Here is a 13069-nt window from a genome sequence, read left to right as displayed (position 1 = left end):
CTATCTTTAAATAAAATATAATATAAATTAAATAATATACTTTGGTTGATCATATATAAGAGTCTAAACTGATCAGTTTAGTTTAACTCTTTATATTCCCATTCTTTATTCGAAAGACCTTTAATTTCAGTATCTGGTTTACCAAGTACTGTTGTATATGAAGTCTTTTGTGGATTTAAATATTTAGCAGAAACCTCTTCAAGTTGATTCTTGTTTATACTTAAAAGTCTATCTCTACGTCTATAATATTGATAATAATAAATAAATTAGAATTTTTGAATGTTTGATTTGTTTTTTTGATTTTTTTTTTTTTTTTCAACTTACTGTTGTTTCATTTCATCTGTAATACCTCTCATCCATTCAGCAACACCTTTATTCGATGGTGATTCTGGTGCATCGAAATCAGCGAAAATCGAGAGTTGAGCATTTTCAACGTTTTCAAGTGTGATCTTGTCTTGTGACCATTCAATCGATTCATTGAATGCATTGATGGTCTTGGCAAGATTTGGATCACGATACGAGTAGAATCCAATGGATCCACTGGCATACGATACACCTCCACCATAGGCTCCACCTTTTTCTCTGATCTCTTTGTGTAGGTACTCTGAGAGAACCTTTGAGAGAACTTCGAGACGTGCTGAATCCTCGTGTGAATAGTTGACACCCTGATAGCTTTTTGAGATATAATTAACAGTTGCTGGAATTGCGAAATAGTGTGGCAATGAAGAGCCAGTGTTGTCGGATTTTTGGAATTCGTTGTTCACCATCGATGTGTGATTCTCGTTGAATTGTTGGAGGAACATTGAGAGTTGTTGTTTTGCCAGCTCCGTTGTATCTTTTTCGGTGGTGATTGAACATCTCATTAATGAACGATCGAGGATAAACTTGTTGATGGCAATCAACTTGGCAATGATGTCGTTGAGATCATTCTTGGCAATGATGTCGTTTGTAAACTTAACGTGTGTAAGACCATGCCATTTCTCACTGAGTTGACCGGCTCTTGAGAACTGTGATGATGAATAGGTACGAGCATATGACAGTCCAGACGATGTGATTCCTTCGATCATCGACGATTGCATTTGTCCAAGTAGATTCTTAAGAAGATCGGGATTGTTCCAACGATTTTCCAACATCATTTTTTTCAAAAGTGAAAACATCTTTTCGATATTTCTATTGATGGCAGCCGATTTAATATAGATACGTTCGGCAACCAAATCCAAATTGAAAGGTGAGGTGGAAATCATTGGTGATACATTCATTCTTCCAGTGTACAAATTGATTTCAGTGTCGAGTTGTTTGTGGTCGAGTTCCGCTGCACCCATTGACTCGAACAAACTACAAAACAATGGTACATACATCTTGAGATCCTCTGGGAGTGTGGAGATGTCAATCATCGAACGGAAATAGGTGATACCATTCGTTGGGAAGTCAAAGAGTCTGAGGTCAGTCGATCCTATCTTCTCATCGATGAACGGTGTCTTTTGTTGTTTCTTTTCAATCTCGGAAATCGATAGTTTCGGAAGACTACTTACATCTTGTTGCTGACTCTGACGTTGTTGTAAATCTTTAGCTTGTTCCACAATGGTTTCCACTTGTTTGCTATCCAAGCTGCTCTTGATTCCCAAGAGAACATTCTCCTCCTCGGCGGCTTCTCTAGCTTGTTGGGTGTCATCCGGTGACATTGTAATGGTCAAACGATGTGGATTATCCAAGAGTTGTCTAAGTTTATTTTGGAAGAATGGACCTGCTGCAATTTCCTTTCTCAATCTAGCAATGTTTTCATTGAGGAACAATCGATTAATTGGATTACCACCATGAATCCAATTGGATTGCAAACCACCGACCAACTTCAAACCAAGTGATGCCGAAACATCCTTCTGTCCAAATTCGTATTGATGTAAGATCGATTCAATTACATTGGAATCGAATCCGTCACGCGATGCTTTCTCCATGGTTGAAATGATAGTCTGTTCGACTTTTTCGAGATCTTCCTTTCTGATACCGGTTCCACCGACACCGAAACTACTCTCATGAAGGTTATCGTCGAATCCAGTGTTGGGAGTGTAGTCCAGCGCCAATCCACTCTCGAGCAATGCTTGATACATCGGTGTATTAGATCCACGAATCAAGAGATTCGACAAGACATTCATAGACAAACCCTCAAAGATATCTGTATTATCCTTGTGCAGTATCGAGATCGACAGTTTGTGTTTACGTTCTGGGTTGACATCCATTGCCGACGGTGGACATGTAACGGTAATACGACGTGGTTTGTCCCAACGCTGTACATGATTCACTTTGCTATCGACTTGTTTCGGTGACTTGAAATGTTGGAGTGCGTTCTCCTCGATGTAGCGCAGATGTTGCTCCACAGGCAGATCACCATAGGTGAAAAAGAATGCGTTGGAGGGGTGGTAGTAAGTGGCGTGGAAATCTTTTAGTTGTTGGTAACTCAGCGCCGGAATATCCTTGGGATCGCCACCAGAGTTGTGAGCATAGGTCGTTCCCGGGTAGAGACTCTGTTGAGCGATCTCTGAGAAGTATCCCGATGGATCGGACAGCGCTCCCTTCATCTCGTTGAATACGATTCCCTTGAATTTCAACTTTGACTCTGGATTGTCGAGTTGTTCGAATTCCAGCCGGTGACCCTCCTGACGAAAGTCCGACTCTGTCAGCAGCGGGAAGAAGGTGGCATCGAGGTAGACCGAGAGCAAGTTGTAGTAGTCCTTCTCGTGTTGTGTGCCGAACGGGTAGGAAGTGTGGTCGGGTGCAGTCCAGGCATTCATATAGGTGTTGAGTGAACGCTTCAGCATATTGAAGAAAGGGTCACGCATCGGATACTTCTTGGAGCCGCACAGCGTAGTGTGTTCCAAGATATGAGCGACACCGGTCGAATCGAACGGTGTAGTCTTGAAAGTCACAGCAAATACATTGTTCTTATCTTCACAATCGATATGTAGATAGTCTGCACCGGTTACATCGTGTTTCAATCTAAACGTATTGAACTGTCTCTCCGGTACATCTTGAACATTGACCACACTGAAACCATGCAGCTTATCACCAACCTTTAAATTTGTTTTTAATCTTTCTTTTCCTCTTAAACTTTGACCAACAACTTGTTGTTGTTGTTTTTGTTCTGAAGTTGTTGTTGCATAAGATCTAATGATAGAGGTTGTTGGTCGACCACCAATGTTGACACCAGTAGTATTACTAGCAACACGACCACGAACTAGTCCTTTAGAGAATAAAGACAACATTTGTAGTCGTTGTTGTAATTGTTATAAATATGTAATTAATAAATACAATGAATCTAATTAATCTGATAAAAAATAAAAATGATGTTTTTTTTTCGTTTTTTCAAAAAAATTTGAAGATCTCATTCAAGGATGTAATAATTTGTTGGTTGTTTATTACATAATTTTGGTGTTTGATGTTTAGATCGAATCTAAGATTATTTAATAATATAAAAACAACGATAATGACAGAGTTGACCATTTGTACACATTCAGGTACTTTCCACGCTGATGAAGCATTGGCATGTTATCTTTTAAAACAAACAAATAAATTTAAAGACGCAAGTTTGTATTATCAATCATTATTATTATTATTATTATTATTTGTAATTATAATTTACCTATTTATTTACTTACTAACAACAATTATTTATTTATTTAATAGAAATCATTAGATCTAGAGATACCGCTGTTATTAATGCAGCTGATGTTGCAGTTGATGTCGGTGCAACCTATGATTTTTCTAAATTGAGATTCGATCATCACCAAGCTGGTTTCACAGAGACTTTTGATGATCATCATGAAATTAAATTGAGTAGTGCTGGTTTAATTTATAAGTATATATTATTTATAGAATTAGCAATAATTCATTAATATTAATCATCATCATTATTATTCATTAGACACTACGGTAAAGAAATCATAAAGAATAGATTAAAAGTAAATGATGAAATCACTGATATTATCTATAAGAAAGATGTATAATGGTAATATATATACATATAATAATAATAATATTAAAAAGTAGTAAAGTATTTACATTATATATTAACAATAATATTTTGTAGAGTTTATTGAAGAGTTGGATGGTGTTGATAATGGAATCGAAAGATATCCAGCTGAAATCAAAGCTAAATACAAGATGAATACAACAATCAGTCAGCGAGTTGCGTCGATGAATCCCTATTGGAATGAAGATCAATCGGAACAGGTGCTCTATGAGCGTTTCGAAAAGGCAATGGCGTTGATGGGTGAAACCTTCAATGACAAGGTCGATTACTATGGAAAGAGCTGGATGCCTGCACGTGCCATCGTCGAAGAGGCACTTCGTACTCGTAAGGAAGTTCATTCATCGGGTCAACTCATTGTGCTCAGACAGTTCTGCCCGTGGAAAGAGCACCTCTATCACCTCGAGAAGCTCAACAACATCAACAAGTCCATTCTTTTCTGTTTGTTTGAAGATAATCTTGGATCGTGGCGCATCCAGGCTGTCAACCTCGACAACAGTTCGTTCACACTGAGAAAAGCACTCCCAGAGGCATGGAGAGGTAAACGTGATCAAGAACTGAGTGATATCATTGGAATCGATGGTTGTATATTCACACGTAAAGTATTTCCCTACAAAGATAAGATAACAACATATACCATATATTTTATCAAGCAATTAGTTATTAATTCAATTTCATTTAATTATTATTATTATAGACGCAAATGGTTTCATTGGAGGTCATAAACATAAAGATGGTGCTATGCACATGGCAATCAAAGCTCTTGAGAACTAAATAAAACAAACAAAACAAAATTAAATATAATAATAAATCAATTATATTTAATTAATCACAAACAAATCACAAGTAAACATAATAATACTGAGATTTGATATAATCTGAAGATATAAGATCAATCAATTTTGATTGAAATAACAACAAGTTCCCAAAACTATTGAATAGAATAAGAACTTTAGAATACTTGGAATTCTATAATAATTATATATAATATGACCACAATAGTTTGTTATAATAATGTTTAAATTAGTTCCGAGATATTTAAAAGTGTGAACTACCATCAGTGGTTCGGGTAAGTCAAACAAGAAAGAATATCAACAAACCTAACAAACAAACAAACAAACAAACACACCTTTTCATATATTAATGGTTAAAACACATGAGGTTACAACACAACAAACTTTGTTTGTTTACTTTAGGTTGTTATTTTTTTTTTTGTTTCATTTGTGTTGTGATGTTATTTGCATTTGTTGTTTTTTTCTATCTTTGCATATTTATGTAGATTATATTAAAGGTGGGTGTTTTTGTTGTTGTTTTGAGAAATATATACCTATCCTATTTAACTATAGTATGTTAATGAAAGTTATGAAATTTCTTAAATAGAAAACTAATGGGTAAAGTAAAAACTGTAGGAGGTGGTTCCTATGATTCCTTTTCTTTGATTTTAGTCTTTTTGAAAATAAACAAGTAAGTAGTGTTGTTGTTTTTGTTTGTTCGTCTGATTAATCAAATCAAAAACAACCGACAACTTCCATCTTCATTTTGATTGAAAGTGAGTTAATGTGTTTATTTTATTGGTTGCCCATAAAACTTGTTAATCAACAATAAAACCCCTCAACTTAACACACCACAAAACGCGCACAGCTTATGACAAAGCAAATGTTAAGAAAACAAAAAAAAAAACAGAAAAAAAATCATTTTTTTTTAAATTTCCTAGGACAAGAAATTATATAAAAAGAAACTTGGATAGTTAATCAATTTCAAACAAACCAAAAATTATTTAAAATATCTAATAATTTTATTTATCAACAATATTTTATGTTTAAACAATTATCTTTATTACTTGTTTGTTTGGCTGTTGCTTCGGCCACAAGCATTGAAGCAAACTACTATACCATCAGATATTCCAGAATCAATTGTATTAGATGGCCATGTCCATATTATATTGCTTCCACTCTCAATGGATTCTCTGGTGATATCGGTCTCGACGATATCAGATTCGATGCTTCCATCGATAGAGACAAGGTTTTCGAAAAGTTGGAGGATGTCGTCATCTATGGAACTCTCACCACCGTTTACTACGGATTCGACAAGGTTAGCCGTATCAATGCCCAAGCTGCCTACCGTCTCCTTCCATTGTCACCAGTCAATTCCACCCACTCTGGATCTTTCTACAGCTTCTCCAACTCTGGAATCGTGTGCAAGACCACTCCATGTCCATCAATCAAAGCCGACTTAATCAATGGCTACACCAACCAATTGGTAAGTGAACTCGTTACCCCATACCAAACCTACACCAAATTCGACTACAGTTGGTTACTCAACAAGTTGGTCTACACCGCCGAGCCACAAAAAGCAATCATCCAAGGTTCGTTTGTCAACGAGAAATTCTACGCCACCGCAGTATACGCCAACATCCGTGACCACTACTCTGCATGCCCACCAATCCCCAAAATTGGATGTGGATCAGGTTACACCCTCACCTACTTCAGAGATGAAAACCGTTGTCTCTCCATCGATAAATGTGTCCCAACTGGTTTCTGCATTAAGTCCATCCCACTCTGTAATGAGGGTTACAACCTCGTTGGTGTTCCATCATCTCCAAATGGATGTCCAACCTATTACTGTGATGCAGCATTCCTTCAATAAATTTTAATTTTATCTTTTAAACTTTATTTTAAATAAAACAATTTAATTATGATTATAATTATTTATAAACTGGAAAAACGAATTGCCAATCATTTTGCCTGAAAACACATAAAAAAAATTTCAAATTTTTTGATCAAAACGGTTAATTTTTTTGCCACTACACAACAACAACCTTTTTTTTTTTTGTGATCAAGACAAAGTAAAAGTAAAAGATGGATGAGAAATCTTCTGATATAGATACCGCAGATGATATTGATGATAGTGGAGATGAATCTTCTTCCTCTACTTCTACAACTACAACTACTACAACTACAAATACAAACAATAATAATTTAACGTCATCTAGTGTAAACAACAACAATGACAATACTTCACAACAATTACAAACACCAATAGTTAAGCTTAGAGAGAAATCAGAGGTACTTGCAGAGATCGATTCACTGGTGGAAGAGAAACAGAATATCGAAAGCAAGATTGCATCGCTTGAACGACAGATCTATGCGTTGGAAGGTCGCTATCTGGAGGAAACTCATCATATTGGTAATGTAATTCGTGGTTGGGATGGTTATGTCTCTGGTAGTGGTGCACTAAAGAAACTAAGATGGCGTGAAGTCGATCGATTATTCTCAACGTCCTCTGTTACATACCAAAATTCTGTAAGTCATCATTTTCATTTTCATTTTTTTTTTTGCCAAAACAAGCAGCAACTCTATTATTATGAACAAACAACAAACAAATCTTTACCAAGATTTCTTTGATAATAATGATAACCAACATTTTGCAAATAACTAATTTTATTTTTTGTTATTTGATATCTATCTTTCTAGGTTAATGATAAAAATGCAACCGATAGTAATTTGAAAGAAGAAGAAGAAGTTATAAAAAGAAAGAAAACAACAGATAAACTTAAAAAAAGGAATGGTTAAAATATATTGTAATAATAATATTAAAATATAAATTAAAATAAAATGTATATATATTTGCAAAAAAAAAAAACAAACCATACACAATTATTATTAGTTTGATTCTGCAACAACACTTTTTTTTTTTTCTTGATTCCACCTTTGTCCACATCATTTTTTGTTTCTCTAAATTTTCTTTTGTTTTTCATCGATTTATTATTAAAAAAAAAAACAAAAGAGGAGAATAGTTTTGTTTTGTTTCATTTAAGATTGAAATTAGTTAAGATTTGTTTAATTTGTTCAATAGTAGTGCGGAGATAACAACATACAATACAATACAATATGGGTGGAAAGAAATTCGGTACAAACTCAAAGTCGGAGGAAGCAAGAGCAAAGAAAGCAGAGGTAAAGAGAAATGAAAATGAAAAAAAGGTAAAGGCAAAGGAAGATGCAGAGTGGGCAGAGACCGATTCAAAGGTGATTGCAAAGGAAAAAAAGAGACAAGAGGAAGCAGAGAGAAAAGCACAGGAAGCAAAGAGAAAGTTGGAGAACAAGAAAGCATTGGAGGCGGAAGAACAAGATCTCAAGCAAAAGTACGGTAAAGGCAAAGACACTGCTAAGCTAACACGTTTCGAAATCGAGCAACAAAAGGAACGTGACCAGAAGGAACGTGAAAGACAAAGAGCTGCACTTAATACATCGGCTGGTGGATCAACTACAACTACAACTACTACAACATCAACAACAAGTAGTGGCAGAGGTGGTGACGATGACGATGAAGATACATTCGATCTTCAAGAGAATATCAATCATGTGTTGAGAGAGCAGAGAATGAAGGAAGGAGGTGACTATCACGAGGCAAGAGAGGTGCATGACGCCATCAAGATGTTGTCCACTACCACCAATTCCGAGGAGCATCCAGAGCGTAGAATGAAGGCAGCCTACCAGGCATACGAAGAGCAGAACCTACCACAACTGAGAAAAGAGAATCCATCGTTGAGATTCACACAAGTCAAACAGCTGTTGTGGAATCAATGGTTGAAGGCACCCGAGAATCCATTCAACCAAGTTCAACAGAAATAATCAATCATTCATCGATGATTATGTAAATAACCAACCAAACTACCAACCAACCAACTATTTGTATGCCATTGATTGATTGATAATCACTCATATACACACGAGTTTAAAAAACAGCTACAGCATTAACTTTCAATTGAAATCAATCAAATCATATCAAAATGAAAAAACAAACAAACAAACAAATATAAATGTGAACTGTTAACAGTTTCATTTATATTTTCTTTGTTTATTTATAAATAAAAAACACATATCATTTAGTTCTTTATCTAACTATTCTATTTATTTATTGTTTATAGAATTATAATTAATAGTAAACCAATAAGTATATTACGAATGGTTGTTGGGTTAAGGATGGATGAAGTAGAGTATGAAGTGGTAGTAGGTGGGAGGTTGTCTGTTGTTGTGGGAGTTGATGGATGAGCTGTCGATGTCGGTGGATATGTTCCGGGAAGTGTGGTCGATGGCATTCCCGGTGGTGGAGTTGTTGCCGCTGGGATGTATACGGGTGACGCCGGTGTCGATAGATATTGATGTGCCTCGTTGTTCAACCAGGTATCAGTTTCCCAGAGCTTGGGATGGAGATCTTTGGCCGGTGTCGGTCTACGAATGGTAAGTGCGTCGCCCACCTTTGGGTTGACAAGATATGCCAACGCTCCAACAAAGCCAGCGTTGTAATCGAGAGCGACTTCATTCTCAAAGAAATCCAGTCGGTTGTCACTGTACGATCCATTCAGATAGGGTCCACCGACTAGTGCACCCTTCAAGAGAAATAGGTTGTTTTTTGGGAACTCTCTACTCCGCTGCTCAGAGTGGTGCGATGCACGGTGATGTGGATTCACCGGGAAGTTTGGCCCGATACCGACTACGTATGACTGATGCTGCGGATTGTCACCGAGCAGATAGTTAATCTGTTGTTTTGTAAAGCCAGTGTAGCGGCTGTCACCGTAGACACTCGCCAGGAATGCAGTGTTGGCGACATACCGACAGGAACCCCAGTCGTCGTAGTGTGCCAACCCACCATAGGTTTTCGAAATAACCCCACCTGGTAACCAATTATCAAAATAACCCTCAATATCCCCGTGATACTCGGGTTCATTCGTTAGCTTTGCCATTAGAAGCGAAGAGCCAGGCGACTTTTGATCCCAACTCATCGAGACGTTCGTACGCGAAGTTGGACCGATGCCATAGAGCTTATAATACGACTTGGCGTCGTCGAAATACTTCTTATCGCCAGTGGCGCGATACAACCATATAGTTGCCCAAACAATCTCGTCATTATAGCCGGATGTGGAGAGATAGTAGCCACGCTCTGTCAAGGGAAGTGCTTCACTGTAGTTTCCCTGATACTTGTAAGCAAATTCATGAAGCTGCTTTGAATGCTGAAGTAGTTTCTCTGAATAGCCAGCATCTCTTGTTCTATATACAATCGATGCAGCCGCCAGTGCTGCCGATGCTTCCATAGCCACCTCAGTGCCTGGCGTCTCAGGATTGAGCCAATAGACAGGACGTTCCAAGTTGTTTAGTTCAGGTGGAACCCTTAAAAGTTTGATGAAAAGTTAAACAACAATATTAGTAAGTAAAGATTGATGAATTGCCCATTAATACTGATAGATATCTATTTACCATATTTCATGATCACTCTTTGCATTACCGATTTGTGCGACCATCTCGTTTGGCGAGCGGTGTGCCACCATTAGCCAGTCGGTTCCATGTCGGATGTCATCGAGGAACAACTCTGTAAGGCCGCAAGCCTCTACATTCCTCTCGAATTCCAAGAATGAAAAACTCAACATGGTCATGGCCGATGCCATTGGCAGTACGAATTTAACGGTGTCACCGGCATCAAAGTATCCATTACAAAAGTCACCGTCTTGTGGTACAGAGTTTCCTCTCCATGGTATTTCGAAATTGTTTGGCAATTCACCTGCTCTATTATACTTATAAAACAACAATGCATATTGTAATGTTTCACAATAGTCACTTGATGTCAATGGCTCGAAAGTAGTTGGACGTTGACCTGCAACAAAATATATTTATTTTCGTTAGTACTATAAAGTAAACTTTTCGAATATATTCTATTGTTCTATTTCTTTGTAAAAAGTAAACAAACACCAACCATACCATTTATAAATTGAACATTGGTAGAAGTATGATACAATAGCATAAAAATGAATATTGATGATGATCTTGATATCTTTAACATTTTTACTTGTAATCTTTTAATAATAGTTTATTATTACTTTTACATTTGTAGTTTTAACTTCTGTAAATCTTCTTATCTGTATATATCAACGAGTATTAATCTTTAAAATAGAAATCTAATAATAATAATAGATTTCAAAAGATATATAACTACTAAATCTCTCAAAGCTAAGTTATTCATTCTTTTATAAATTCATATTATTTAGTAATAATATTACTAAATAATACATTGTAACTTTTACAAATATAGCTAGATATGATATTCGTATTGTAATAATTTAACGATTACATATTATTTTTTAGATATACACAAATTTAATAAAATAGTGAAGTTCACTCATTGATGTAATAATATGCAACAGAGGTTAATTCTATTTTTTTTGCAAATTGAATTCAAATTTAATTAATATCTTTTTGATTATTAAATAAGAGATAATGGTGGTTGATGTTGTCATGTCAAGCAAATCTATTAACAATTAACATGAGTACTTGAAGTTTAGTGGTGGTGGTGTGTTGTTTTGTTTGTTTGTTGTTGAGACAACAAAATATGTATTATTATTTTTTTAATTAATTTTTATTTATTATTTTATCATTTATTTATTTAATTATTTATTGTTGTTGTTGTTGTTGTTGTTTCTTCCAAAAAAGTGTGTGTTAAATAACAAACATTTATTACTTTTTATATCATTTATTCTATCTAAAAAATAAAAAATAATAAAATTAAGAGGAGAGAGAAAGAGATAGAGAGATAGAGATTGCGAGAAGAAAGAGAGAGAAAAGAAGAAAGATATTAATATTTGTTAAATAATAGTAAATAATAAAAAAATAAATAACCTATAATAAATCAACAATGTTGGCATTTACAAAATGGATGTGGAGAGGTGCATTTAATTATACAAGATCTGCATATGAAAAAAAGAGTAGTAGATTCGTACCTGAACATCTAACATCAATAAACTATCCAGATACCAACTTTGTTGTGACAGGTGCCAACTCTGGTATTGGATATGCAACTGCTTTAGATTTAGCGAGTATGTTATTATTATTAAACTTGTTGATTACTTGGTTGATTAATCGCAATCTCAAATTGAAATTAATATGATTATTATTACTCTATCATTTGTAAAACAGGAAGAGGAGGACGTGTACATATGATTTGTAGGAATAAGGAACGTGGAGAACAAGCATTATTTAATATCATACAGGAAACAGGTTCTGAAAATGTATTTCTTCATATACATGATCTGTCGAGGAAGCGCGACGTCTCGCTGTTTGTAAAAAAGATGATCGATGAAGGCGAACGAATCGATGTGTTGATATTGAATGCCGGCGTCATGATGTCACACCGCACCACCACAGACGAAGGCCACGAGATGACATTCGCAACCAATCTGCTCGGTCCCTACTTGGCAACTTCGCTGCTGCTGCCCTACCTGAAAGCGATGCACAGCGGCGACGCCAATCAGCAACATAAAGCGCGTGTCATATTCGTGTCGTCGGGTGGCGCTCTCACTCAACGAATGCACTCTGACTTTGAATTCACCGGATCGAGCCACTCCAAGTCTTGGAACCCGTCGGTGACCTACGCACAGACCAAACGCGCATTGATATACTTGACGGAACTGTTTGCCGAGCGATATGCAGATTACAATACAAACTTTTACTCTATGCATCCGGGATGGGTGGCAACGCCGCAGCTTGCAACCGCCATGCCCACCTTCAATGTGTTGACACGCGGTATACAGCGTACACCAGAACAAGGCGCCGATACCATAGTGTGGCTAGCGGTGTCGCCCACCGTCGAGAATGAATCCGGAGGATTCTACGAAGATCGTGAACTTACAGCCAAACACCTCACCAAAGACACAGAGTCGACACGTGAGGAGATAGACAATCTTTGGACCTACCTGGAGAAGTGTGTACAAGATGAAGAACAACAACCAAAAGAACAACAGCCAAACAGCAGAGACAACAGTGACAATGAACATCCCGATGGTTTGGTAGAGGGTGAAACTCATCCAATGAGATGAGATGATCATCCAAGCATAAGATAATAGAGAATTACATAATTAATATCGTCATCATTCACCACGCTCAAATAACAACAATAATCAAGATTATTCATGTTCATAACATCCATCCTCCCCAACCAAAAACAAAAAAAAAAAAAAAAAACAAAAAATATTCCTTTATTAATCACAGAGAAATAATAAAG

The 13069-nt window shown here is 36.3% G+C and overlaps 7 protein-coding genes across 7 annotated transcripts; 5 read left to right on the top strand and 2 right to left on the bottom strand.

Moving 5' to 3' along the window:
* Window positions 1-77: 77 nt before the first annotated feature.
* Window positions 78-3257, bottom strand: pitrm1 (insulinase family protein; the record flags this gene model as incomplete). The annotated part of the gene is made up of 2 exons (XM_020581058.1): window positions 78-240; window positions 325-3257. 2 exons carry the CDS (start codon window positions 3255-3257, stop codon window positions 78-80), a joined length of 3096 nt encoding a protein of 1031 aa, XP_020428643.1.
* Window positions 3258-3478: 221 nt separating this feature from the next.
* On the top strand, window positions 3479-4795 carry PPL_10278 (MYG1 family protein; the record flags this gene model as incomplete). The annotated part of the gene is made up of 5 exons (XM_020581057.1): window positions 3479-3578; window positions 3679-3850; window positions 3917-3992; window positions 4084-4606; window positions 4719-4795. The coding sequence occupies 5 exons, from the start codon at window positions 3479-3481 to the stop codon at window positions 4793-4795; spliced, it is 948 nt and encodes a 315-aa protein (XP_020428642.1).
* A 1041-nt stretch (window positions 4796-5836) lies between these two features.
* On the top strand, window positions 5837-6667 carry PPL_10277 (uncharacterized protein; the record flags this gene model as incomplete). The annotated part of the gene is made up of 1 exon (XM_020581056.1): window positions 5837-6667. The coding sequence occupies one exon, from the start codon at window positions 5837-5839 to the stop codon at window positions 6665-6667; it is 831 nt and encodes a 276-aa protein (XP_020428641.1).
* Window positions 6668-6879: 212 nt separating this feature from the next.
* Window positions 6880-7593, top strand: PPL_10276 (chromatin modification-related protein EAF6/MEAF6; the record flags this gene model as incomplete). Its single annotated transcript, XM_020581055.1, has 2 exons — window positions 6880-7323; window positions 7495-7593. 2 exons carry the CDS (start codon window positions 6880-6882, stop codon window positions 7591-7593), a joined length of 543 nt encoding a protein of 180 aa, XP_020428640.1.
* Window positions 7594-7911: 318 nt separating this feature from the next.
* PPL_10275 (uncharacterized protein) lies at window positions 7912-8652 on the top strand (the record flags this gene model as incomplete). Its single annotated transcript, XM_020581054.1, has 1 exon — window positions 7912-8652. The coding sequence occupies one exon, from the start codon at window positions 7912-7914 to the stop codon at window positions 8650-8652; it is 741 nt and encodes a 246-aa protein (XP_020428639.1).
* Window positions 8653-8942: 290 nt separating this feature from the next.
* Window positions 8943-10855, bottom strand: PPL_10274 (glycoside hydrolase family 9 protein; the record flags this gene model as incomplete). Its single annotated transcript, XM_020581053.1, has 4 exons — window positions 8943-9410; window positions 9492-10188; window positions 10276-10669; window positions 10774-10855. The coding sequence occupies 4 exons, from the start codon at window positions 10853-10855 to the stop codon at window positions 8943-8945; spliced, it is 1641 nt and encodes a 546-aa protein (XP_020428638.1).
* Window positions 10856-11704: 849 nt separating this feature from the next.
* Window positions 11705-12884, top strand: PPL_10273 (uncharacterized protein; the record flags this gene model as incomplete). Its single annotated transcript, XM_020581052.1, has 4 exons — window positions 11705-11885; window positions 11986-12077; window positions 12138-12263; window positions 12600-12884. The coding sequence occupies 4 exons, from the start codon at window positions 11705-11707 to the stop codon at window positions 12882-12884; spliced, it is 684 nt and encodes a 227-aa protein (XP_020428637.1).
* Between the last annotated feature and the right edge of the window lie 185 nt (window positions 12885-13069).

Source organism: Heterostelium album (genome assembly GCF_000004825.1).
Source record: "Heterostelium album PN500 unplaced genomic scaffold PPL_scaffold12, whole genome shotgun sequence".
Classification (NCBI taxonomy): Eukaryota; Evosea; class Eumycetozoa; order Acytosteliales; family Acytosteliaceae; genus Heterostelium; species Heterostelium album.
Note: the sequence above shows the minus strand (reverse complement) of the source record. Positions and strands in the feature narration are given on the sequence as shown.